Raw genomic sequence first — 27,455 nt, 5'->3', positions numbered from 1 at the left:
TTGTTTCAGCCTGTTCCTGCTCCACTGAACTTATTTCTTCCTATCTTGACTCGATCTTTTCTCCGCTGGTCCAGTCTCTTCCCACCGACATCCATGACTCTTCTGACGCCCTACGTCATTTTGACTATTTCCAGTTTCCTGGCCCCAACTGCCTCCTCTTCACTATGGATGTCCAATCTCTCTACACCTCCATCCCCCACCAAGATAGTTTGAGGACTCTCTGCTTCTTCCTTGAACAGAGGCCCAACCAGTCCCCATCCACCACCACCCTCCTCCGCCTGGCTGAACTTGTTCTACATTGAACAACTTCTCCTTCAACTCCACTCACTTCCTTCAAGAAAAAGGTGCTGCTATGGGTACCCGCATGGGTCCTAGTTATGCCTGTCTTTTTGTGGGATATGTCGAACATTCCTTGTTCCAGTCCTACTCAGGCCCCCTCCCCCAACTCTTTTTCTGGTACATTTATGACTGTATCGGTGCCGTTTCCTGCTCCTGCCCTGAAGTGGAAAACTTTATCAATTTTGCTTCTAATTTCCACCCTTCTCTCACCTTTGCATGGTCCATCTCTGACACTTCCCTTCCCTTCCTTGACTTCTCTGTCTCCATCTCTGGGGATAGGCTGTCCATTAATATCCATTAGAAGCCCACCTACTCCCACAGTTACCTGGACTACACTTCTTCACACCCTACCTCCTGTAAGGACTCCATTCCATTCTCCCAGTTTCTCCGTCCCCGACGCATCTGCTCTGATGATGCTACCTTCCATGACAGCGCTTCTGATATGTCTTCCTTTTTCCTCAGCCGAGGATTCCCCACCACTCTGGTTGACAGGGCCCTCAACCGTGTCCGGCCCATTTCCTGCACCTCTACCCTCACCCCCTCCCTTCCCTCCCAGAACCGTGACAGGGTTCCCCTTGTCCTCACTTTCCACCCATCAGCCTCCATATCCAAAGGATCATCCTCTGCCATTTCCGCCACCTCCAGCGTGATGCCACTACCAAACGCATCTTCCCCTACCTTCTCCTGTCAGCGTTCCAAAGGGATCGTTCCCTCAGCGACACTCTGGTCCACTCCTCCATTACCCCCACCACCTCGTCCCCTTCCCAGAGCACCTTCCCCTGCAATCGCAGGAGGTGTAATACCTGGCCATTTACCTCCTCTCTCCTCACTATCCCAGGCCCCAAACACTCCTTTCAGGTGAAGCAGTGATTTACTTGTACTTCTATCAATGTATTATACTGTATTCTCTGCTCACAATGTGGTCTCTTCTACACTGGGGAGACCAAACGCAGACTGGGTGACCGCTTTGTGGAACACCATTGCTCAGTCTGCAAGCAGGACCCTGAGCTTCCAGTTGCTTGCCATTTCAACACTCCCCCCTGCTCTCATGATCGCATCTCTATCCTGGGATTGCTGCAGTGTTCCAGTGAACATCAACGCAAGCTCGAGGAACAGCATCTCATTTACTGATTAGGCGCATTACAGCCTGCCGGACTGAACATTGAGTTCAATAATTTCAGAGTATGACGGGCCCCCCATTTTACTTTTATTTTTAGTTATTTTTTCTTTTTAAAAATTTTTTTGTGTTTATTTTATTTTATTTTATCTTTGTTTGTTCAGTTTCCCTACCCACTCTTTTTTCATGTTTGTGCTTGTGGCTGTTCAGTTTTCAGTCCATTAACACCCTATCTGTACTAATGCTTTGTCTTTCAATACACCATTAACATATTGTTTGCCTTTGCTCCATGACCTTCTGGTCGATTATTCTCTGTGACCTTGTCCTATCAACACCTTCTCCTTTGTTATCTCTTGCCCCATCCCCGCTTTACTTGCTTAAAACCTTTCACATTTCTAATATCTACTAGTTCTGAAGAAGGGTCACTGACCTGGAACGTTAACTCTGCTTCTCTCTCCACAGATGCTGCCAGACCTGCTGAGTATTTCCAGCATTTCTTGTTTCTAATTTATATCCTATTACATTGTCCCAAGTTGATTGTTACGGTTACTGTGATTCAGAAATCAGATCATTTTTCTTTTTCAAATGATTATATTGATGATTGTATTTTCCTTACTGGCACAGCAGTAGTAAAATGAAGCATTCAGTATGTGCCCTGTTCACAATTTGATATTTCTGGATTAGCCCGGGTAAAATAACACTTCTAGCAATCTTGTACTGCACTCCTGTCAATCATGAACTGATGGCATCATCACTGTTAATTGAATATTCATAGGACAAGCCAAGGAAGAGTTAAACTGCACAGAGGACTCACAAAAAAAAATCCATTAGCAAACACTTTTCCATACAGACAGTGCTCCCTTAATTAAAAAAAAAAATATCGTTTTCTTTGTCAGTTCTGATTAATGATGGTCACTTGTAACTTAATGTTAGAAGTTCATGTCATTTTAAAAAAACCTGCATTCCTTCCTTAAATGTAACTTTACATACAGTTTCTAAAGTTGAAGATTATAAAACAGAATTAAAGCAACACTGATCCTAGAGAATATTTACCAACAGCAGTCTGACTCTAAACTGTGATATTGGAATCTCTCACTATTCTTGCTGAACCGGTATGGCACTATGCAGAGGGTTAACCGACAGTAAAAATACGTGAAACTGAAACTAACATCCACACTCTGTCTGGGCAGCATTTATCTGGTGATTTCACTCTCTGATCTCCTTGTATACTCTCCGCTGTGTGAAGTGAAGCTACTCCTTCTGGAGTTAGAAGGATGGAAGCCAAAGCTTTAGAAGAAGAGTTGAATTGTGCTGTGTGCCTCCAGATGTACCAAGACCCTGTCGCATTGCCCTGCCAGCACAGCTTCTGCCTCAAGTGCATTGAGGATGTTTGGACCCAAGCAGTCGATCGGGATGGGTTCAGCTGCCCTCAGTGTCACAGGAAATTCAACTCCAAGCCCAGTCTGGAGAGGATCATTCCCACTGTTACCTGTGATCACTGCATCGACAGTCAATCTCCAGCTGTGAAGACCTGTCTGAAATGCGAAACCTCCTTTTGTTGTTTTCATTTGAAGCCGCATTTGGCAAAAGCGGTCTTCAAAGATCATGAGCTAGTCGACCCTGTGGCTGATCTTACTCACAGAAAGTGCCCAGAACATGAGAAGATTCTTGAGTTCTTCTGTACTGATGATGGAGTCTGTGTGTGTTCTTCATGTGGATTAATAGGTAGACACAAATCCCACAACCTGGTGAGCCTACACGAGGCAGAAGCTTCAATTAAAGTAAGTTCAAAATCGAGTTTAATGCCATGTTATCTCTCGGAGGTTACCTGGAGTGATCAAATGCTGTTTTAATCATTTTAAACAGAAATCATTTTTACGCTTTAAATGTCTTTGGGGGAGTAAGGGTGAGTTGCATTATTTAAATCAAATCTTGAAATGTAACGCCAGAAATGTTAACCTGGCTTTTTCTTGTTCAGATACGAAACAACCCAGATGTACATATATATTCATCCAATTCTTCTCTCTTGTGCATCCCTCCAATCCCTTCGACCCACCATTAGTGGTCATGCCTTCAGCCAAAGGCCTTAAACTCAGAAATTCCCTCCCTAAATCTCTCTGTCTCTCCAGCTCTCTCTCTCCTCCTTTAAAACACTCCTTAAAACCTACCTCTGGCCAGGCTTTTGGGTCATCTGTCCTAACATCTCATTCTTTGGCTTGGTGGCAATTTTTGTCTGACTGCATTCCTCTCAATTGTTTTGGGATGTTTTAGAATGTTAACGGTGCTATATAAATGAAAGTTGTTGTTATGTCTGTCTTTAATGCATAAAGTGAGACTAGCATCAAATATGGGAGCGTATACAGATATGCAGATCAGGGTACCTTCCACAGCAACTCCCATCGTTAGATTTGCGGAGATTAGCCAATTGATTGGACCACTAGTTCTGTGGCCATTTGAAGAGCATTTAAAGAAATATTTTCAGTGGAAAAGAGAGAGAAGGATCCCGTGTACTGTTTGGCATCAGCAACTGAATACATAAGTGAATTTCACCCAACGTTGTAACAAGTGCGAACTTGTTTTTGGAAAGCTGGAATGCAGCTGAAAATCCAGCCCACTGTGTGTCTGTAAAAAGCAGCAGTAGAGTAGCAAAAGTCTCTAAACTGAGAAGTAAATTGGGATAGTTCGACATTCCCACACTCTTAGAAGTGTCCTGCAATCACAGGGAGCACAGGTTGGATATTGGGTTAAAGCATTCTGGCTCTGATGTAACGACCTCCCCACTCCCTGGGAGTGAGTTTTTGTCCACTGGAATCATGAGGTTATCCCGAATATTACTGTTGAGTGAGTGGAAACGAACCAGCTCCTGAGCTACTTACTATCAGTTGTCACTGAATCATTTTCCTCTTAAGAGTTCTAATTAGAAATATTTCAATTGTGTTTGTAGAAAGAATTAAAGAGTGAAGTTGAAAACCTTCGAAGAGTTCAGCAGAATTGTTCCATGAAAGAGCAAGACTTGGAGAAATCAGAAGCTGAAATAAAGGTAGAGACAATTGTGTGAAAGCTGAGTCAATATCCATCTGAAAATAGTTTTTAGTAATCAAGTTGGTCCTGTTAGATTCGTAAAGTTCAATAAATAAACTACATAATCTTTATTATATAGGGAATGGCAAGCTGCTGGGAATTTGTTACAAGACTGATGGTACAGGGGTTTGTATCACATTGAAATGCTCCTGTTTCAATCTTCACCTGAAGCTTGATACAGAAATATGTAGAAGTCACTGTGCGTTTAAATAGCTTCTTCTTGTTTCTATCACAGCGCTGTCATTTTGTCTTTACTTCAGTTTAACATCCCTGTCCTGGAATTCAGCTCTCCTGTAAAGTTTTCAGATCTAAAGCAATTAAACTCGGAGAAAAATAGGAACTAAGTGAGCAAAGCATGACAGCAGAAGGACAGGTTAGTGCGTGTGGCCCAAATAAGTGTTCTTTATACAAACGTACAGGTTATAAGGAACAAATTGAGTCAATCGCAGGTGCTGATTCAGCTTGGCGGGTATGACATGCTAGCCATTCCTGAGATACAAACAAGAAATGCTGGAAATACTCAGCAGGTCTGGCAGCATCTGTCGAGAGAGAAACAGAGTTAACGCTTCCGTGGCCATTATGTTAACATAGCCATTCCTGAGACATGGCTGCAAGATGGCCAAGACTAGGAACTAAATATACCAGGTTATAAGGTCTACAGGAACGATAAGAGAAATTGCACCATAATATTGTATGTTTTAATTGAGAATTGAAAATTATAATTGAGAAGGATATATGCATGATGAAGACCAGGACAACAGATTGGAGGAAAGATGATTTTGAGTGGAATAGAACTTGGGAAAATAAAATGGGACAACCATCTTGGCAAACAATGTTGTAGAACAGCAATTGGAAACATTTAAACACGTCTCCAACAGAGTGCAAGAAAAGTATATTCCACTAAAAAACAAGAACAAGCTAAACACTAATGAGTCACCATGGATGCATAAAGACAGAAGGTAAAAATTGAGGGTAAGAAAAGAGACATGCACTGAGCCCATAGACAGCAGGAGAGAGCATTACAAGGGAGAATACAAAGGGCTGGAGTTTATGGGCCCCACTGAGGTTGGGGTTGGAGGCTGGGGTGGGGGGGGGGGCCCATAGAATCATGACAGGTGGTGGGGATAGAGGGCCTGTCGCTGCCCTGTCGCCAAGTGATTTTCCCAGGGGTGGGATAGGCAATGACAACTTTGTCGCCCAGTGGCCAATTGAGGCCTGTAAGTGGCCTATTGATGGCCACTTAAGGGCCCCTTCTCCCCACTGCTTGGATCTAACCATGTGGGAGGACGCCTTGTAAAATGAGGTGCCCTCCCTGCGGGCTGGTGGTGGGGGGGTGCGTGGGGGGAGGGGGAGGGATGCGGGCCCCTTCTTCATGCACAATCTGTGGCCAACAGCGGGCCACGGCTGGGAAACAATGCACTTCCCAGGACTCCCCTCCCCTGAACTTTACGACCTATGGAAGCCTATGCAGTACCGGCAGTGACCACCGCTTCCGGTGGCACTGCTGAACTGCCAGCCCTGTGATTGGCTGACAGCTTTTGGAGGCAGAATACCAGTCTTTAAAGGGACGGAGATCCTGATGCTGGAAACTTCACCTCCAGAATAATGGAGAATTGCACTGGGTCGGTGCAAACATTTTCTAACCGACGCCAGGAGCCCCGTCTCTTCCACAAAATTCAGTCCAAAGAAATTAAAGAGAAGTGAAAAAAATATGCGAGCAAAAAGGAACGATGAAATGAAATTCTCAAGGAAGATCAAACAAAATAGTAAGCTATTTTATTGGCACATAAATTAAAAAAGGAAAATTGCAATGGGAATAGGGCCACTTAACGATGGATAGGATAATATCACTGATATAGAAATGGCAGAATCATTAAACAATTACTTTGCTTCAGTATTTAATAGGAAACAGGACTGGTGGGCATGATATCAGATGATGAGATTAGCAATGAGATAACTGCATTTAAAATAAAAACAGATGACATTTTTTCTATTCTTTCCTGGATGTGGGCGTCACTGGCTATGCCAACATTTATTGCCCATCCATAATTGCCCTTGAGAAGGTGGTGGTGAGCTGCCTTCTTGAACAGCTGCAGTCCATGAGGTGTAGGTACACCAACAGTGCTGTTAGGAAGGGAGCTCCAGGATTTTGACCCAGTGACAGTGAAGGAACGGTGATATAGTTCCAAGTCAGGATGGTGTGTGGCTTGGAGGGGAACTTGCAGGTGGTGGTTTTCCCATACATCTGCTACCCTTTTCCTTCTAGGTGGTAGAGGTCACGGGTTTGGAAGGTGCTGTCAATGGAGCCTTGGTGCATTGTTCAGTGCATCTTGTAGATGGTACACACTGCTGCCACTGTTCATCAGTGGTGAAGGGAGTGAATGTTGGGATGGGGTGCCAATCAAATGGGCTGCTCTGTCCTGGATGGTTTCTTTACCCGCTCTTGATCTTTTCATTGATGGTGTGACTTCAGTAGTCTCAATTACTCTGCCCCCTCACTCACTCTAACCATAATGGCACAGGAGGAGGGCATTTGGCCCATCAAGACCATGCCAGCTCTCTATCGAGCAATCCAGTTAGACCCATTCCCTGGCTCTGTCCCAATAGCCCTACAGGTTTATTTCTCTCAAGTACCCATCCAATTTTCTTTTGAAATCATTGATCGTCTCCACTTCCAGCACCCGCACAGGCAGCGAGTTCCATGTCATTCCCACTCATTGCGTAAATATATTCTTCCTCACATCCCTTGCCCATCTCTTTGCCAAAACCTTAAATCCGTATTTGCTAGTCCTTGTAGCATCGGCTAATGTGAGTAACTTTTCTTTGTCTACCTTATTCAAACCTGTCACAATCTTGTATACTTCTATCAAATCTCAGCTCACTTTCCTTTGCTCCAAGGAGAACAACCCCAGCTTCTCCAATCTAACCTTGTAGCCAAATTCCCTCATCCCTGGAACCATTCTGGTAAATCTCCTCTGCATTCTCTCAAGGTCCCTCACATCCTTCCTAAATTCTGGCGGCCAGACTGGATGCAATATTTTATTTGGGGCCCAACCAGAGCTTTATAACTGTTCTTTTTTAAATTCTTTCATGGGATGTGTTTGTTGCTGGCAAAGCCAACATTTGTTGTCCATCCCAAATTGTCCTTGAGAAAGTTGTGGTGAGCCGCAAGTGGACAGTATTCCATCACACTCCTGACATGCCTTGTAGATGGTGGACAGGCTTTGGGGAGTCAGGAGGTGAGTTACTCACTGCAGAATTCCTTGTCTCTGACCTGCTCTTGTAGCCACAGTATTTATGTGGCTGGTCCAGTTCAGTTTCTGGTCAATGGTGACCCCCAAAGATGTTGATAGTGGGGGATTCAGCGATGGTAATGCCATTGAATGTCAAGGGGAGATGGTTAGATTTTCTCTTATTGGCGATCGTCATTGCCTGGCTCGTGTGTGGCGCGAAAGGTCCTTGACTTTACCAGTGCTATGCGGGTACCCCACCAGGCCGTCAGAAAGCTGCCTGCTTTTGTCAGGTGGCTTATCTCAGGCCTGGGCTGCCCAGAGAGCCAAGGGTAAAGTCCCCGTAGCAGCTGTTAACTGGCCACATAAGGGTCTTGATTGGCCTGGGGCGGGTGGGCCATTTTTAGCTGCCGCCGCCCCGTATAAAATGGCGGCGGCAGCAAATTATGAGGGTGCACATTTCTTCTGGCCATTGTAGCTGTCCCGCTACCTTCTCAAAAGTAGCAAAAAAGGATTCCACCTCACCCACTTCAAATTTTGGTACGAACTTAGCATACCTAAGAGCCTCAAAGCCTGATTCTGGATTAGGGAGATTTGGGTGGTTAACAAGTGAAGTGAGATTTTCCCTAGCAGCCTCCATCCATCTTGCCTCTTTCTCTGCCTGAGCCTTCAGCTCAATTTCCAATTTTTTTTAAGCTGGAAAACCCTTTTCCCCTCTCCTTTTCTCTCTCCTCTCTCTTCTCTCTCCTTTTCTCGCTCTCTCTTTCTCTCCCCTTTTTTCTCTCCTCTCTCTCTCTTTCAATTTCTCTCTCCTGCAACTCCATTTCCATCCTGAATTTTGCCAGTTCCATTCTAGCCATGGGAGATGTGTCAATTTCAGGAGTTAATTCCTCATCTACCTGTTCCGGAATGGGACTGTGTCCTAGGTGCCCAGCCAGCAATTTAAGGACCTCAGTTCGTTGCACTTGTATCTCCCCAGCTATAGCTTTTAACTGGTCTGTACTCAGGGTTGCCAACACATCAGCAATGACATCACCTTGCTCTAAATACATCTTTGAATCAAAATGTGCCATTTTCCAATGTTAGAGAAAGAGGGCTTTGCTGCAGTCATTTATTTGTCTTAACAATCTTTCTGGCTACCAGAGTTTCCACTTTTGGCTTCCAATAAGTTTATTTTAATTCCTAATACAACTCATTTCTTATATTTGGTCTTAATTGCATGGGTGTATCGTGGACTTGAGATCCCAATTTCTTGTTATGAACAGGTAATCTTTTTTTTTTCCTTAAACAAATTTCTCTGTTTTTCCAACCACCTGTCCATAAACAGATTAGTGATTGAATTTTTCCCTCCCTTAAACCCTGACGAGTAAAGGGCCTTCATATAATCACGGTTGCTAAAGATTAGTCAAAGAAGTAGGGTTTATTAACCCACATTCTTGAACTCGGGAAAGGGTTTAACTTGGCAATGCACGCTCACAAACATACAAGGAAAGGTTAAAGGCATAAAAAAGGCGAGAACATTTACTAAATAAACAATTGGCTTAACACAAACATGAATTTCTGTTGAAACTAGAGTCTATTTTCCATTCTTAAAAAGTTCACCGACTGGAAGTGCCGAGTGGGGGAAGAGCTGTTGGAAATACGGCTTCTCTTACACTTCTTCTTTCACTCTCGGAGGTAAATGGAGGTAGTTTAATTGCTGAAGTCACCTTTTTTGGCAGAGAGAAAGTTGGAAGAAAGTAGGTTTTCTTGCTGTTTTTGCAGACTGTGTCTTCTTAATTTTCTTGCTGTTTGCAGACTGCCTCAGAGAGAGCACACTGCAGCTTGAAGGGCAGCTGTGGTTTGAAGGAGATGTACCTCAACTGCTACAAATTTCAAATCCAGGGAGGCTGAAAAGGGTGGCTTCTGGGTCCTGTGACTGGACCCCTTCAAGTAGCTGGCCCACCAGATCTCCCTCCTCCATTTAACAAGTGGAACATAGAAGTAAAAACATAAACATGCCGTATAAAATGGTGATTGACATTGTGTCAAATGTACAAAACACATAGGAACATAGGAGCAAGAGTAGGCCATTCAGCCCATCGGGCCTGCCCCGCCATTCAATACGATCATGGCTGACCTTCCACTTCAATGCCTTTTTCCCACACTATCCTCATATTCCTTTGTCATTTGTATTCAGAAATCTGTCAATCTCTGCTTTAAACATACTCAATGACTGAGCTTCCACAACCCTCTGGAGTAGAGAATTCCAAAGATTCACAACCCTCTGAGTAATGAAATTTCTCCTCATCTCTGTCCTAAGTGGCTTCCCCCTTATTTTGAAACTGTGTCCCCTGGTTCTAGACTCCCCAACCACGAAACATCTTAGCTGCATCTACCCTGTCTATCCCTTTAAGTATTTTGTAGGTTTCAATGAGATCACCTCTCATTCTTCAAAACTCTAGAGAATACAGGCCCAGTTTCCCCAATCTCTCTTCATAGGACAGTCCTGCCATCCCGGGAACAATTCTGGTGAACCTTCGTTGCACAACCTCTATGGCAATAATATCCTTCCTAAAGTAAGAGGACCAAAACTGCACACAGTACTCCAGGTGCGGCCTAACCAAGGCTTCTATTCAATTGAAGCAAGACTTCACTACTCCTGTACTCAAATCCTCTTGAGATAAAGGCTAACTTACCATTAGCCTTCCTAATTGCTTTCTGCACCTGCATGTTAGCTTTCAGTGACTTGTTAACAAGGACACCCAGATCCCTTTGTACATCTACACTTTCTAATCTCTTACCATTTATGAAACACTCTGCACATCTGTTCCTCCTACCAAAGTGGATAACCTCACATTTTTCCACATTATATTCCATCTGCCACATTCCTGCCCACTCACTAAGTCTTTCCAAATCCCCTTGAAGCCGTTTGCATCTTCCTCACAACACACATTCCCACCTAGTTTTGTTTCTTCCGTGAACTTGGAAATACTACATTTGGTCATCCGAATCATTTATATATATTGTGAACTGCTGGGGTCCAAGCACTGATCCCTGCAATACCCCAGTAGTCACAGCCTGCCATTGCAAGAATGACCGGTTTATTCCTATTTACAGAATTTACACAATTTACAGTTAGTTCTCATCTATTCATGACATCAGTTACAGTTTTGTCTGGCAATCTGTGATTCCTTTTGGAAAAAATTCTGAGGGACAGGATTCATCTCCACCTGGAGAGGCAGGGATTAATCAGGAATAGTCAGCATGGCTTTGTCAGGGGGAGATCATGTCTAACAAACTTGATTGTATTTTTCGAGGAGGTGACTAGATGTGTAGATGAGGGTAAGGCAGTTGATGTAGTCTACATGGACTTCAGTAAGGCTTTTGATAAGGTCCTACATGGGAGATTGGTTAAGAAGGTAATAGCCAATGGGATCCAGGGCAATTTGGTAAATTGGATCCAAAATTGGCTTACTGGCAGGAGGCAGAGGGTAATGGTCAAGGGTTATTTTTGCGAGTGGAAGCCTGTGACCAGTGGTGTACCGTAGGGATCGGTGCTGGGACCCTTGGTGTTTGTAGTGTACATTAATGATTTAGACGTGAATATAGGAGGTATGTTCAATTAGTTCGCAGATGACACAAAAATTGGTGGTGTCATAAATAGTGAGGAGCCTTAGATTACAGGATGATATAGATGGGCTGGTAAGATGGGCGGAGCAGTGGCAAATGGAATTTAATCCTGAGAAGTGTGAGGTGATGCATTTTGGGAGGACTAACAAGGCAAGGGAATATACAATGGATGGTAGGACCCTAGGAAGTACAGAGGGTCAGAGGGACCTTGGTGCACTTGTCCATAGATCACTGAAGGCAGCAGCACAGGTAGATAAGGTGGTTAGGAAGGCAGATGGAATACTTGCCTTTATTAGCCGAGGCATAGAATATAAGAGCAGGGAGGTTATGATGGAGCTGTATAAAACGCTAGCTAGGCCACAGCCGGAGTACTGTGTACAGTTCTGGTCGCACACTATAGAAAGGATGCAATTGCACTGGAGAGGTGCAGAGGAGATGCACCAGGATGTTGCCTGGACTGGAGCATTTCAGCTATGAAGAGAGATCTACAATAATACAAAATTATGAGGGGCATTGATAGGTTAGATAGGAAGAAACGTTTTCCCTCAGCAGAGGTATCAATAACCAGGGGACATGGATTAAAGGTAAGGGGCAGGAGGTTTAGAGGGGATTTGAGGAAAGATTTATTTTCACCCAGAGGCTGGTTGGAATCTGGAATACACTGCCTGAAGGGATGGTACGGGCAGGAACCCTCACAACATTTACAAAGTATTTAGATGAGCACTTGAAATGCCATAGCATACAAGGCTATGGGCCAAATGCTGGAAAATGGGATTGGAATAGATAGGATTGATGGCCGGCATGGACACGATGGGCCGAAGGGACTGTTTCTGAGCTGTATAACTCTTATGACCCTATGACTCTAAGAATCTAACTAGTGTAGAGGAGTCAAGGGATCTGGGAGAAGAAATACAAAAAAAAAAATCACCAAACACAGATTAACAAGGCCATAAAAAGCAAACCAAACACTAGGGGTTATTTCTACAGGTTTAGAATTGAAAAGTAAAGAGGTTATCCTAAACTTGTATTGTACCTTTGTTAGACCACACTTGAAGGACTGCATACAATTCTTGTTGCCATATTATAAAAAAGATATAGAAGCACTGGAGAGGATGCAAAAAATTTTACAAGGATGATACCAGAAATGCTGGGGTATGCATCTCAGGAGAAGATGAACAGGCTGGCTCTCCTTTCTCTTAAAAGAGAAGCCTGAGGGGTAACCTCATAGAGGTCTTTAAAATTATGAAAAGTTTTAATCGAGTCGACACAGAGAAAACGTTTCCACTTGTGGGGAGGAGCAAAACTAGAGGCAATCAGTACTAAATAGTCACAAGAAATCAAATAGTGAATTTGGAAGAAACTTGTTTACCAAGAGAGTGATGAGAATGTGGAACTCACTATCAAAGGGAGTGGTTGAATTGTCCAACATACAGCCTGCGGGTCAGGATCCGGCCCGTCAAAGTTTTCCATCCGGCCCGCGTACCTGACCATTCCTCATCCTCACCAGGGATCCGTAACTGGTAATTTCACAGATGCAAGATTTCCTACTGGCTTTTCCTTCCAGACCAGCTATTTAAAAAAATCGCAAGTTAGTTTCACAACTGACAGGTGCTGACATCAAGATCAGCAGTTTCCCAACTTCGGACAGTTATGGGGATTTCTGGCAGGCTTTTAAAAACAAAAATCGGAACCTGACTTGCGATTAAAAAAAAACTAACCAACCACAAAGGTGCTGTGCTCAATATTCCAGCTGTCTTCAACTGTCAGAGAGACAGAGAGAGAGAGAGAGAGAGAGAAAGTGAGAGAGGGGGGCAAAGAGAAAAGGACGGGGGGTGGGGAGGAAAGAGAGAGAGGGTGGGAAGTGAGAGGGACAGAGAGATAGGGGGCAAAGGGAATGAGCGAGAGGGAGGGGGGAAACAGTGAGAGGGAGAGGGGGACAGAAAGAGATGTGGGTGAGAGAGGAAGGGGGACAGAGAGAGGGAGACAGAGAGGGCGACAGAGAGAGAGAGAGAGGGGGGATACAGAGTGAGAGACAGAGAGGGGGGTGGAAAGAAGGGAGAACAGAGAGAGAGGTGGGAACTCAGATAGAGAAAGATGGCGGAGACAGGGGGAGAGAGTGGGGGGGCAGAGTGAGGGACAGAGAGAGGGGGACAGGGAGAGGGGTTGGACAGAGAGCGAAAGAGGAGGAATGGTGGTGGGGGGGGGGAAAGAGTTCAATAATGACACAGAAGGGGAGGACAACACAGAATGGGGAGAACTCAGAGAGTGGGGGGGACACAGGGAGAGAGAGAAAAACAGAGAGAGAGAGAAAGAGGTAGAGGGAGTAATTAAGATCACTCCTGACAGATGGACATCTATCTGGGATACTCTGCTTTGCTACAGCAAGTGTGTGGGCAAACATTGACTACTTGTAGAAGCAAAAATAAATGCCTGCTATCTCATTAAATCAATGTCCAGCATAGTGACGAGAAAGTAAGTCAAAACATTAGTCTTCTCATTGAAAGCCTCTTCACAAAAATGCACATTTGTTGTTTTGATTAATAGCAAGATAAATCTTTAATGCCTTTATATTTCTGAAATTGTTTCACCATCCCCCTATGTAAGGCAAAAATTGTATTGTGCACACCACACTGCCCCGCCCCCCCGCTGTGTGAAAAGCTTGAACCACACTGGTATAGATACATTTAACGGGAGGCTAGAGAAGCATATGAGAAAGAAGGGAATAGAGGTTTATGCTGATAGAGTTAGATGAGGAAAGAAGGGAGGAGGCTTGAGAGGAGCATAAATGCCAGCGTCCGCTGGTTGGGATGAGTGGCTTGTTTCTGTGCTGTATATTCTATGTATGTAATCCTATATATGTCATATGGTAGAGGGGATGAGTAACCTTTGTGATTAAGGATGAAATCACTTCAATTGCAAGTGAGGATATAGTGAGACCTAAGCAGGCAGTGGAGACTTTATGGATAGAATTAAGAAACAGAAAAGGATTTAAAACTATTGTGACAGCTGTGTAGAAGCCCCCTGGTAACAGCTGTGAATTGGCAGATTGTATAAATGCAAAGGCAGTGTGGTTTCAGTGGGGGATTTACACTTTTATATAGATTGGGATAAGCAGACGAATACATGTCAGAAAAGAAGTGAATTTCCTGAGTGTTCTGGGGTAGTAATTTGTAGCAATATGTCCCAGAATCAACAAAGAGGCATGTCATACCAGACTGAGCAATGTACCAATTTTAATTTTTATTCATTCATGGGATGTGGGCATCACTGGCTAGGCCAACATTTATTGCCCATCGCTAATTGCCCTTGATAAGGTGCTGGTGAGCTGCATTTTTGAACCGCTGCAGTCCATGTGGGGTAGGTACACCCACAGTGCTGTTAGAAAGGGAGTTCCAGGATTTTGACCAGCGACAGTGAAGGAACGGTGATGTAGTTCCAAGTCAGGATGTTGTGTGACTTGGAGGGGAACTTGCAGGCGGTGGTGTTCCCATGTATTTGCTGCCCTTGTCCTTCTAGTTGGTAGAGTTTGCGGGTTTGGAAGTTGCTGTCTAAGGAGCCTTGGTGCATTGCTGCAGTGCATCTTGTAGATGGTACACACTGCTGCCACTGTGTGTCGGTGGTGGAGAGAGTGAATGTTTGTGGATGGGGTTCCAATCAAGCGGGCTGCTTTGTCCTGGATGGTGTCGAGCTTCTTGAGTGTTGTTGGAGCTGCACCCATCTAGGCAAGTGGAGAGTATTCCATCACACTTCTGACTTGTGCCTTGAAGATGGTGGACAGACTTTGGGGAGTCAGGAGGTGAGTTACCCGCCGCAGGATTCCTATCCTCTGACCTGCTCTTGTAGCCACGGTCTTTATGTGGCTACTCCAGTTCAATTTCTGGTCAATGGTAACCCTTAGGATGTTAATAGTGCGGGATTCAGTGATTGTAATGCCATTGAATGTCAAGGGAAGATGGTTAGATTCTCTCTTGTTGGAGATGGTCATTGCCTGGCACTTGTGTGGCGTGAATGTTACTTGCTACTTATCAGCCCACGCCTGGATATTATCCAGGTCTTGCTGCATTTCCACATGGACTGCTTCAGTATCTGAGTTCACAATTTAGTTCACAATCTAACAGTGCGTGAACAGTTATCTTATCGTAATCGTAATATGATCAAGTTAAACATTGTATTTGAAAGGGAGAAATATGAAACAGCTACTAAGGTTCTAGATTTAGTTAAGGCTGACTTCAATGGGATGAGGCAGAAACTGTCCACAGTAAACTGGGCAAATCTGTTAATAGGTAAAATGTCAGAAGTTCAGTGGGAGTTGTTCAATAGAGAAGTTAATGTGATACAGAACCAGTATATACCACCAAATGAAAGTGCTTTACTTGACAAAACATTCAATGGACAACATAAAACTGAAAGAAAATGCATTCAAAAATAGCCCAGATCCTGGCAAATGCAGAAGATGCAGAGGACAACAATGGGTGATAAAACAGACAGTAAGAGCTACTAAAAGGGCGTATGTAAAGAAACTTGTAAGGGCTGTCAAGATCAACACAAATATTATTCTGCAGTTTTTAAGGAAAAAAATAGGTGCTGAGGAACAATGAGAGCTCTTTGAAAACTGAGACCAGTGACATTGTCAATCAAAATAAGGAAATGGTGGACATGTCCAATAATTACTTTGCATCAGTACTTACAGTGGAGGAAGAAGTCAGAATGCCAGACATCCCAAGGAAACTAATATTGAATCAGGGACAGAAACTCACCAAAATTAATGCAAGCAAAAAATTAGTGATAAAGAAAATAATGGCACTAAAGAATGACAAATCCCTAGGACCAGGACCATCTCAGGGTTATAAAAGAAGCAGTTGAGAACACTGCCGATGCCTTAACTATATTCTTCCAAAGTTCTTTTGATTCGGGAACCATTCCTTTAGATTGAAAAATTGCACATGTCACTCTGTTATTTAAAAATGTGGGAGAAGGAAATGAGGGAATTAATACCAGTTGGCCTAACATCTGTTATTGGGGAATTACTAGAGTCTATAATTAAGGATAGGGTGACTGAACGCCTTGAAAATTTTCAGCTGATCAGAGGGAGGCAGCAAAAATTTGTAAAGAGTTGGTCACATCTGATGGACCTGACTGTATTTTTTGAAGAGGTAACTAAAGTAGTAAACATGGGAATGCCCATTGATATTATTTATTTGGACATCCAGAAGACATTTGAAAACTCCCTTATAAGAGTTTGTTTGCTAACTTAGAAACTCATGAAATTGAAGGCAAATTAATAACCTGGTTGGAAAATGAGCTCAGAGGCAGGAAACAGAGAGTAGGGATAACGTGCAGGTATTCTAATCAGCAATATGTGACAAGTGGTGATCCAGAAGGATCTGTGTTGGGGCCTCAAATATCCACCGTATTTATTAATGACTTAGTTGTTGGGATAGAAAGTTACAGATCAAAATTTACTGAGGACACAAAGAGAGGTGGCATTGCAAGCAGTGTAGGTGGAAGCATAAAATTACAAAGAGATATTGATAAACTGAATAGGCAAAATTGTGGCAAATAGATTTTAATGTCGGTAAATGTGAGGCCATCTACTTTGGGCCTGAAAGAATAAAAGCAGAGTGCTTTCTAAATGGTGAAAACAGAGGAGATCTACAGAGATGTGGGGGTCCAGGTACATAGATCAATAAAATGCATTGAATAGGCACAGGAAATAATTAAAAAGGTTACTGCAATGCTGGCCTTTATTTCTAGATGATTAGGATACAAGGGGATAGAAGTCCTGCTTCAGCTACAGAAAGGCCTAGTTCGACCATACCTGGACTATTGTGAGCAGTTCTGGGCACCACACCTTAGGAAGCATGTATTAGCCTTGGAGAGAATGCAGTAGCAATTTACCAGAATGATACCTGGACTCTAAAGGTTAAATTACAAAGCGAGATTACACAAACTAAGGTTGTATTGCCTGGAATTTATAAGGTGAAAGGGTGATTTGATTTAAGTTTTCACGATATTAAAGGAACGGATAGAGTAGATAGAAAGAAACTATTTCTGCTGGGTGGGGAGTCTAGGATAATGGAACATCGTCTAAAACTTTAAAGCCTGACCTTTCAGGACTGCATTTAGGAAACACTTCTACAGGCAAAGTTTGAAACTCTCTTCCACAAGTGGCAATTGATGCTGGATCTATTCTTAATTAAATTTTAAATTGTTATCTCTGTTACTAAAGGTATTAAAGGATATGGGGGAAATGTGGGTAGAGTCAGAGATCAGCCATGATCACTTTGAATGGTGGATCAGGCATGAGGGCTAAAAGGCTTCCTACTATTCGTATGTTCATGGACAGGAAAAGTGGGAGTGTTCCAATCTATTCTATTCAACTATGAATCTCAGTGTGTACAAAACAAATTGCCCTGTACCTATACAGTTTCTATATTCAGAAGGTAACAGCCCTGTGTAAGAGCAGCTTGTAATGAGAGTGTGGATTGCATTTTCAGGCACTCACCAATGAGCTTAAAGGAAACCTGTTGAAAAAGTTCTCTGAAAGGAGGAAACAGTTAGAAGAAGATGAAAAGTGTGCACTGAAACTGATCGATGAGGAGGAGCTTCGTGTGCTCTCACAAATTGCAAGCTGTTCAGGAATATTAAACAAGGCGATGGCACAGATTAAATTAATAGATGAAGAAGCGCACAATCTGCTGCAAGGGGACTGTCTCTCCCTTATTCAGGTACACCTAATTTGTTTTTTATTATTTTCTCCTGCTCTTTCTGCATTCCTGAAGCCACTTGTTATTAATGTACTCCATCATCAAAGTCAATTCAAGCATTAAAATGAAAGAGAATTTCTTTATTTCACACGTTATCATGTCCCTCTCAAACATGCCACAACACAAGAATTACTTTTGAAGTTCTTGTTGTTATGTAAGCAATGGTGTTCCAAATAGGAATGGAAAAGAATGATCCGTTAATATGGGGTCAGTTTTAACTGCTCCAGCTGGACGTGAAATGAGCAGTGGTTGCTAGGCTGTGCCCGGACCTACTTACGGTGGTCTTTAGTTGATAGGAAATGCAGGAAAGGTGTATTTCTTTTCTTTTTATTTGCTTATTTTATTTTATTGCCCATTCATAATTGCCCTTGAGAAGGTGTTGTGATTTGCCTTCTTGAACCACTGTAGTCCATGTGATGTAGGTACACCAACAGTGCTGTTAGGGAGGGAGTTCCAGGATTTTGACCCAGCGACAGTGAAGGACTGGCGATATAGTTCCAAGTCAGTATGGTATGTGGCTTGGAGGGCAACTTGCGGGTGGTGCTGTTTCCATGTATCTGCTGCCCTTATCCGTCTAGGTGGTAAAGGTCATGGGTTTGGAAGATGCTGTTAAAGGAGCCTTGGTTAGTTGCTGCCACTGTGCGTCAATGCCAGGCAATGAATGGAGGGAATGAATGTTTGTTTTCAGGTAGTGGATGGGATGCCAATCAAGTGAGCTGCTTTGTCCTGGATGGTGTCGAGCTTCTTGAGTGTTGTTGGAGCTGCACCCATCCAGGCAAGTGGAGAGTATTCCATCACACTCCTGACTTGTGCCTTGTAGATGGTGGACAGGCTTTGGGGAATCAGGAGGTGAGTTACTCGCGGCAGGATTTCTAGCCTCTGGCTCTTGTAGCCATGGTATTTATATAGCTACTCCAGTTCAGTTTCTGGTCAATGGTAACCCCAAGGCTTTTAATGGTGGGGGATTCGGTGATGGTAATACCATTGAACCTCAAGGGGAGATGGCTAGATTCTCTCTCGTTGGAGATGGTCATTGCCTGACACTTGTGTGGTGTGAATATTTCTGCCACTTATGAACACAACCCTGAATATTGTCCAGGTCTTGCTACATATAGGCACAGCTGCTTCAGTATCTGAGGAGTTGCAAATGGTACTGAGCACTGTGCAATTATCAGTGAATATCCCCACTTTTGACCTTGTGAAGGTGAAAAGGTCATTGATGAATCAGTTGAAGCGGTTGGGCCTCGGACACTACCCAGAAGAACTCCTGCAGCCATGCCCTGGGGCTGAGATGATTTGCCTCCAACAACTATAACCATCTTCCTTTGCACTAAATGTGCTTCCAACCAGTGGAGAGTTTTCCCTCTGATTTCATTGACTTCAATTTTATTTGGGCTCCTTGATGCCATACTCAGTCAAATGCTGCCTTGATATCAAGGGCAGTCACTCTCACACAACCTCTGGAATTCAGTTCTTTTGTCTATGTTTGGACCAAGCTGTAATGAGGACTGGAGCCGAGTGACCCTGGCAGAGCCCAGACTGAGCATCGGTGAGCAGGTTATTGCTGAGTAAATGCCGCTTGGTAGCACTGTTGACGACACTGTCACTTTTCTGATGATTTATTTAAATTCGTTCATGGGATGTGGAACTCACTGGCTAGGCCAGCATTTATTGCCCATCTCTAATTGCTCTTGAGAAGTAGATCGAAAGTAGACTGATGGGGCATTAATTGGCCAAATTGGATTTGTCCTGCTTTTTGTGGACAGGACTACCTCGACAATTTTTCACATTGTAGGTTTGATGCCAGTATTGTAGCTGTACTGGAACAGCTTGGCTAGGGGCGCATCTACTTCTGCAGCACAAGTCTTTAGTACTACAGCCAGAATGCTGTCAGGGCCCATAGACTTTGTTGTACTCAGTGCATTCAGCCATTCCTTGATATCACGTGGAGTGAATCAACTTGTCTGAATGCTGACATCTGTGATGCTGGGGACCTTAGGAAGAGGCTGAGCTGAATCATTGACTCAGCACTTCTGTCTGAAGATGGCTGTAAATACTTCCGCCTTGTCTTTCACACTTACTGCAGGGCTCTGCCATCATTGAGGATGGGATGTTTTTGGAGCCTCCTCTTCTGGTTAGTTGTTTAATTGATCATCATCTATGACTGGATGTGGCAGGACTGCTGAGCTTTGATCTGATCTGTGGGATCACTTATCTCTATCAATGCATGCTGCTTCTGCTGTTTAGCACATATTTAGTCCTGTGTTGTAACTTCATGAAGTTAGAAACTCATCTTTAGATATGTCTGGTGCTGCTCCTGGCATTCTCTCCTGCACTCTTCATCAAACCAGGGTTGATCCCCTGGCTTGATGTTAATGGTAGAGTGGGGGATATGTCGGGCCATGAGGTTACAGATTGTGGTTGAATACAATTCTGCTGCTGATGATGGCCCACAGCATCTCATGAATGCCCAGTTTTGAGCTGCTAGATCTGCTCTGAATCTGTCCCATTTAGCATGGTGGTAGTGCCAAACAACACAATGGAGGGTGTCCTCAGTGTGAAGACAGGACTTCGTCTCCATTAATGTTGAGCAGTGGTCACCCCTACCAATACTGTCACAGGCAGACACTTCTGCCATAGGTAAATTGGTGAGAATGAAGTCAAGTCAGTTTTTCCTCTTATTGGTTCCCTCACCACCTGCTGCAGACCCAGTCTAGCAGCTATGTCTTTTAGGACTCGACCAGCTCAGTCAATTGTGGTGCTACCATGCCATCTGCCACGTTCTTGCCAACTCACCCAGCTTGTCTAAATCCCCTTGAAACCTCTTTGCATCCTCCTCATAACTCACATTCCCACCTAGTTTTGTGTCATCAGCAAACTTGGAAATATTACGTTTGGTGCCCACATCCAAATCATTGATAGAGATTGTGAATAGCTGGGGCCCAAGCACTGATCCTTGTGGTACCCCACTAGTCACAGCCTGCCGATCTGAAAATGACCCTATTATTCCTACTCTCTGTTTTCTGTCCGTTAACCAATTCTCTGTCCGTGCCAGTATATTACCCCCAATCTCATGTGCTTGAATTTTGCTTACTAACCTCTTGTGTGGGACCTTATCAAAAGCCTTCTAAAAATCTATATACATCGTATCCGCTGGTTCCCCCTTATGTATTCTGCTAGTTACATCCTCAAAAAACTCCAACAGGTTTGACAAGCATGATTTTCCTTTCATAAATTCATGTTGACTATGCCCAGTCCTATCATTATTTTCTAAGTGTCCAGTGATCACATCCTTTATAATAGATTCTAGCATTTCCCCTGCTACTGATGTTAGGCTAACAGGTCTGTAGTTCCCCGTTTTCTCTCTCCCTCCTTTCTCAAATAGTGGGGTTACATTTGCGACCTTTCAATCTTTAGGAATCACTCCAGAATTTATAGAATTTTGGAAGATGGTCATCAATGCATCCACTATCTCTACAGCCACTGCTTTCAACACTCTGGAATGTAGATCATCAGGGCTCGGGTTTTATCAGCTTTCAGCCCCATTAATTTCTGCAGTACTACTTTTGTATTGATATTAATTTCTTTCAGTTCCTTATTCTTGCTAGTCCCTTGGGTCTTTATTATTTTTGGGAGGTTTGTTGTATCTTCCTCTGTGAAGACAAACACAAAGTATTTGTTTAGTTTCTCTTCCATTTCCTTATTCCCCATTATAAACTCCCCTGTCTCTGCCTGTAATGGGCCCACATTTGTCTTTACTAATTCTTTTCCTTTTTACATACCTATAGAAGCTTTTACTGACCATTTCTATGTTTCTTGCTAGTTTACTTTCATATTCTATTTCTCTTTCTTTAGCAGCTTCTTGGTGTTAATTAGGGTTGTACATGAATATATATAAGGAGACACTTACTGAAACTGAGTCAAGGTTTGAATGAGGAGTTGCATGTTTGTAATATTTTTACTTTGTAAAATAAATGCAAGACTGAGTAAAGATTAGTTCCAGCATATTCCTTCACCAACAAGTTTTCTGGAATATTACCCTTGTAGATCTGCCAATTTATTTCCTTCAAGTGCCCATCCAATTTCCTTTTGAAATCATTGATGTTATCCTCTTCCACTATCCTCGTGGGCAGCGAGTTCCAGATCATTACCACTCGCTGCGTGAAACCTGCTTCCTCACATTCCCCCTGCATCTCTTGCCCAAATTTTCAATCTGTGTCCCCTAGTTCTTGTACCATCAGCTAATGGGAACAATTTTTCCTTGTCTAACTTATCCAAGCCTATCATAATCTCGTACACTTCTATCAAAACTCTCCTCAATCTCCTTTACTCCAAGGAGAACAACCCCAGCTTTCCCAACCTAACTTTGTAACTAAAATCCCCCATCCCTGAAACCATTCTGGTAAATCTCCTCTGCACCCTCTCAAGGACCCTGACAACCTTCTTAAAGTGTAGTGACCAGAACTAGATGCAATACTCTGATTGGGGCCTAAACAGAGCGCTGTAAGGATTCAGCATAACTTCCCTGCTTCTGCACTCAATGCCTCTGTTTAAGAAGCCCAAGATCCCATATACTTTGCTCTCAATATGTCCTGCCACCTTCAAAGGTCTTTGCACATACACCCCCAGGTCCCTCTTTTCCTGCACCCTTTTTAGAAATGTGCTACTAAGTCTATATTGCCTCACCCTATCCCTTCTGCCAAAATGCATCACCTCACACTTGTCTGTGTTAAATTTCATTTGCCACTGATCTGCCCATTCCGCTAGTCTATCTATGTCCTGTTGCAAGTTATTCGTAACATTCTCACTGTTTACCACTCTTCCAAGTTTGGTATCATCGGCAAATTTTGAAATTCTACTCTGTATTCCAAGATCTAAGTTATTTATATATAGCAAAAAAAAAGCACTGGTCCTGGAACTGGCCCTTGGGGAACACCATTGTCTACCACACAGTCTGAAAAACACCCATTTACCATGATTTGCTGTTTTCTGTTCTTAAGCCATTTTTTAAAATCCAATTCGATAGTGATCCTTCTATTCCATGAGCCTCAATTTTGTTAACCAGCCTTTTGTGTGATGCTTTATCAAATACTTTCTTAAAATCCATGTAGACAACATCTGTTGCTTTCCCTTCATCAACCTTCTCTGTTTCTTCATCAAAAAGTTCAATTAGATTAGTCAACCTTGATCTGTCTTTTACAAATCCATGTTGGCTATTCTTAATTAACTCAAACCACTCCAAGTGCCTGTTGATTATTTTCCCTGATTATTGTTTCTAAAACCTTACCCACCACTGATGTTAAACTAACTGGCTTATCATTGCTAGGACTGTCTTTACACTCTTTCCTGAATAAGGGTGTCACATTGCCACTCTCCACTCCTCTGGCACCTCCCCCATATCTAGGGAAGATTGGAAGATAATTGCAAGCCTTTCCAGTATCTTCATCCGCACTTTCTTTAGCAACCTGGGATGCAAGCCATTGGGACTAGGATACCCATCTACTCTAAGCACAGCCAGCCTTTCCAGTACCTCCTCCCTCTCAATTTTTACCCCTTCCATCGCCTCTACTCTCTCTGCTTCTACCACTTGGATGCTGTAACTTTAAGGTCTTTCTAAATGAATGAACTGAGATGGGCCGAATGGCCTTTACTGTCTCTAACCATCTTGTGATGAGGAAGGCTATTACTGAGACTGAATTATTCACACATTATTGTTGCTCCCAGCATTATTGCTGCTGCCACATACCTGACTTCAGAATGTCCTGTAGAGAAATGTTCCATTACAGTGATTCTCTCCACTGTTCTTAACTCTTTACCCTTAGTCTCATTCCTTTATGTTTCATTTGCCTGAGTGCTGATTTATTAATTTAATGATTTGATCTCCTGTTTTCTCATTTACAGAATTCTAAGGAGCTCCGTTCCAGGTAGGTTTCTTTCAGTTATACAGTATGTGCTGCTGTTGGGAATCTTCATTAATGTCTGGGAGAAGAGTTAAAGAAGAGTTCTGATGAAGGGTCACTGACCTGAAACGTTAACTCTGCTTCTCTCTCCACAGATGCTGCCAGACCTGCTGAGTATTTCCAGCATTTCTTGTTCTTATTGAAGATTGGGAGACTGTGCCGTAAACCATCCTGAAAGTGTATTTCCAAACAGCTGATCTGAAGTGTCATTACTACAGGCAGCCTTTAGGGAAAAGCAAGTGATGTGGGCTTTTTCGCCTGTCTCTCCCACTTCTCAGTAACTTAGGGCTGAATTTTCCCAGCCTCTCGCAGCAGGGGGCCCTGTAAATTTCTGTGGGGAGAGGCCTGCCTTGACCCCCGACATCGGGAAGACCCCGCTGCATATTACCGGCGGCAGGGGGACCTTCATCTAAATATTTAAATGAGCAGTAATTAAATGCAAATGAACTTACCTGCCACTGCCGACCATCCCACGCCGATTTTACCACCGCCGAACGCAACTCGTGCGCCTTCAGACCTCCGTATGGAGTTCTGAGACGAGACACTGGCGGGGAGGGGGGAGGAGTAAAATTATCAGGGCAGGAGGGGTGGGGGAAGCGGGGAGAACCTTTTTTATTGGGTGTGGGGATGGTGGGAAGGGGTTTAGGGATAAAGGGATGAAGTTCGGTGGGGGGAAAGGTCATTACTGTTAAATGTTTTTGTGGGGGGTAGGCCAAAAAAATGACTATGTGCATTGTGGGCAGCGGGGGGGGGGGGAAGTGGGTGGGAGAGACAAATCTTTATTTAAATTATTAAAGAACCAGTCCCTTTAATCATTCAAATGTCCTCTAAGGGCTGGAAGCCCTTTAAAAATGGCACCGGTGCTTGCACATTGGCACTGGACGCCATTGGGACTCGACGACCGCCCCCTCTACGTCATCGGGGGGGGGGGGGGTGGCCGCTCCACACCCTCCATTTAAATAAGTCCCCGCGCATAATATCGCAGGGGCTCGGCGGCGGCAATTCGGTGTCACATGGCAGTGATCCAATTCAGCCCTTAATATCTACAATAAGTCAAAGAGAAACTTGCAGCGACTTGTAAAGAAAGAACTTTCATTTAATGTAGCACCTTATCGCACCTTCAGGATATTCCAGTGTGGCTACATTGGTGATGTCTTGCCTTTGTGTCAGAAACTTGTACACTGGTGTGAAGCTCGAGACAGGGAATCAGCCCTTTAACCACACAACATAGACTGACCCTTTGTTGCAGCGCCGAGGGAATGCTGCATTGTCGGCGGGGCTGTCTTTCAGATCAGCTGTTAATCTGAGTAGTAATAGAATCATTCTGTTGAGAAATAGAGAAATTATTTAACCCAAAACATCCCAGTAATGCCAGTGTCACCGGACACGTTCAGAGGAAATTTCACAGATCCAAAATCTGTGAGACAACATTCCTTTTCTTTTTACTTCATGTGGTCGCACTCAGTGCATTCCTACAGAGAGGGAGAGGGCGCAAGCTGCAAACCTGCAGGATTATACACCCCGCCCAATTTTCCTGTCCATTGTGGGTTGGGAAATTGGGCAGGTTGTATATCCCGACACCCCACTGAACTTCAGTTTCACCTCCGATGACTCTTGCACAGAGAGATGGAACTAGACTGCAGATAGCTTTGAAAATCCTGAAGGGTGCTGAAACATCAGCAGACCAGGATCTCACTGTGTGTGTGAAGATCACCGTGACTGGAGGGATAGCTGCAGATCCCTGAATTCTGACCTTTTCAGGATGATTCGCTGGTCAATTTCAGGGAGAGCTTTTATCATGGCAGCCATCACTCATTAACTCTTGGATTTCTATCAGAAATCTCCCAGGGATTAAAGCACTGCTTCCTCTTTCATTACAGAGTTACTGACACTCAGAATGTCACATATCCGGAAGCTCCAGAGCTCACCCTAAACTTGTCCAATTTATCTCAACTTCTGAAAAAATGGATGGAGGAATCTGAAACGTATCACTTGGCCACAGGGGAAGTAATACGAATGTACGAACGTAAAAAAGGACCAGCCGATGCAGTCCCTGCACGTAGCCTGCCCCACACACAGAGCAACCAAGCAAGCCTACTCCTTGTTCAAACAAGTAAGAAAGTGCAGCTTTGATCTAATATAAGGGGCTGACTGTTTTGTCATGCTGGCTTGAGAATATCAAAGTAAACTTTGGGGAAAATACTGTCAGATGCAGTCTGACGAGATGCACAAACAGTCACAGAGCTGAGAATATAATGTGTTGGATTTTACTAAGCCCACGACGTCGGGTTCCACGGCGGGGTGGGGGTGGTGAGGTGTGGGGAGGGTGGCCGGTAGAAGGTTCCAGTGCAGTCCACCACGGAGGCTGCGCCAGGAGGGCCCGGCCCTATCCTCCTGGTGTCAGCGAGGCTCCATGCTGGTCTCCCTCCGCCCCCACCCACCCCCCCCCCCACCCCCGTCGCTGGGTGACGGGACCTGGATTTAAATATTTATCTTAATGACTTGAATAAATTTAAATCAACTTACCTTGAATATTCCGGGCGGCATTCCCGTACCTTCAATTCACCCTCTGGGGAAAACCGGCGTGACAATGGTGGGGAGGGGGGAAGGAGTTAAGATTTTCAGTGCGGGGTGGGGAAAACAGGGAAGAGCAAATGGTTAATGTAGTTGTTATTGGGGAGTGGGAAAGGGGCATTAGAAATATATTTGATAAACTTTGGGGGGGTGTATCTTTAAAAATTTAAATATGCCAGCAGCACTGGCTGCCCTTTAAAAATGTCACAAGCGCCTGGACATAGGTAGCTGACGCCATTGCTGGCAATAGACAGCCCGCCTCCTCCACATGATATGTGGGGGTGGGGGGGGTGGGTGCAGGCCGCCTCGTGGGAGATCATGGTGGTTCTTTGGCATGCTGCCCAAACGTACGGGCTGCCATTATTTGAGCTCGCCACCGAGATTGGCGGCAGGCTCTTAAAATCCAGCCCAGTATGTGGAACGAGAAAAGTGCATTCCACACATCAAGCCCACTCCTCACACAACTGCTGTACATTCTACCCTATCCCAAACACTACTGAGCCCATTGTATCTCCTGAATAAATATTCACAATCCACACTAATCATGAATAAGTACTTTAATATTCATCTACCCACACCATCATTATTTATTCTTCTTGCACTGTCTGCCGCAAATTCTAGCATCCTGTTCTCCCTGATCTCAGACACACTGTGAAACAAATGTGTCAAATTCAGTCTTTGACCATCTCAGTCCATCACTGTGCTTATTACCTTCAGTCCATTGTCAATCATAAATTTAATTGATAGCTTTAGCTTGGTGTCAAATTGTATTGCA

General features: G+C 43.8%; 1 protein-coding gene across 1 annotated transcript in view; it reads left to right on the top strand.

Moving 5' to 3' along the window:
- Positions 1-2,730: 2,730 nt before the first annotated feature.
- Positions 2,731-27,455, top strand: part of LOC137374236 (uncharacterized) — an 85,156-nt gene continuing 60,431 nt past the window's right edge. The window contains exons 1-5 of the mRNA XM_068040024.1: positions 2,731-3,237; positions 4,401-4,496; positions 17,877-18,107; positions 24,048-24,070; positions 25,987-26,219. Coding sequence (XP_067896125.1) covers positions 2,731-3,237; positions 4,401-4,496; positions 17,877-18,107; positions 24,048-24,070; positions 25,987-26,219 — 1,090 coding nt within the window. The remainder of the gene's footprint in view (positions 3,238-4,400; positions 4,497-17,876; positions 18,108-24,047; positions 24,071-25,986; positions 26,220-27,455) is intronic.

This window comes from Heterodontus francisci, chromosome 10, assembly GCF_036365525.1.
Source record: "Heterodontus francisci isolate sHetFra1 chromosome 10, sHetFra1.hap1, whole genome shotgun sequence".
NCBI classification, from domain to species: Eukaryota; Metazoa; Chordata; class Chondrichthyes; order Heterodontiformes; family Heterodontidae; genus Heterodontus; species Heterodontus francisci.
This window is presented reverse-complemented; position numbering and strand designations above follow the sequence as displayed.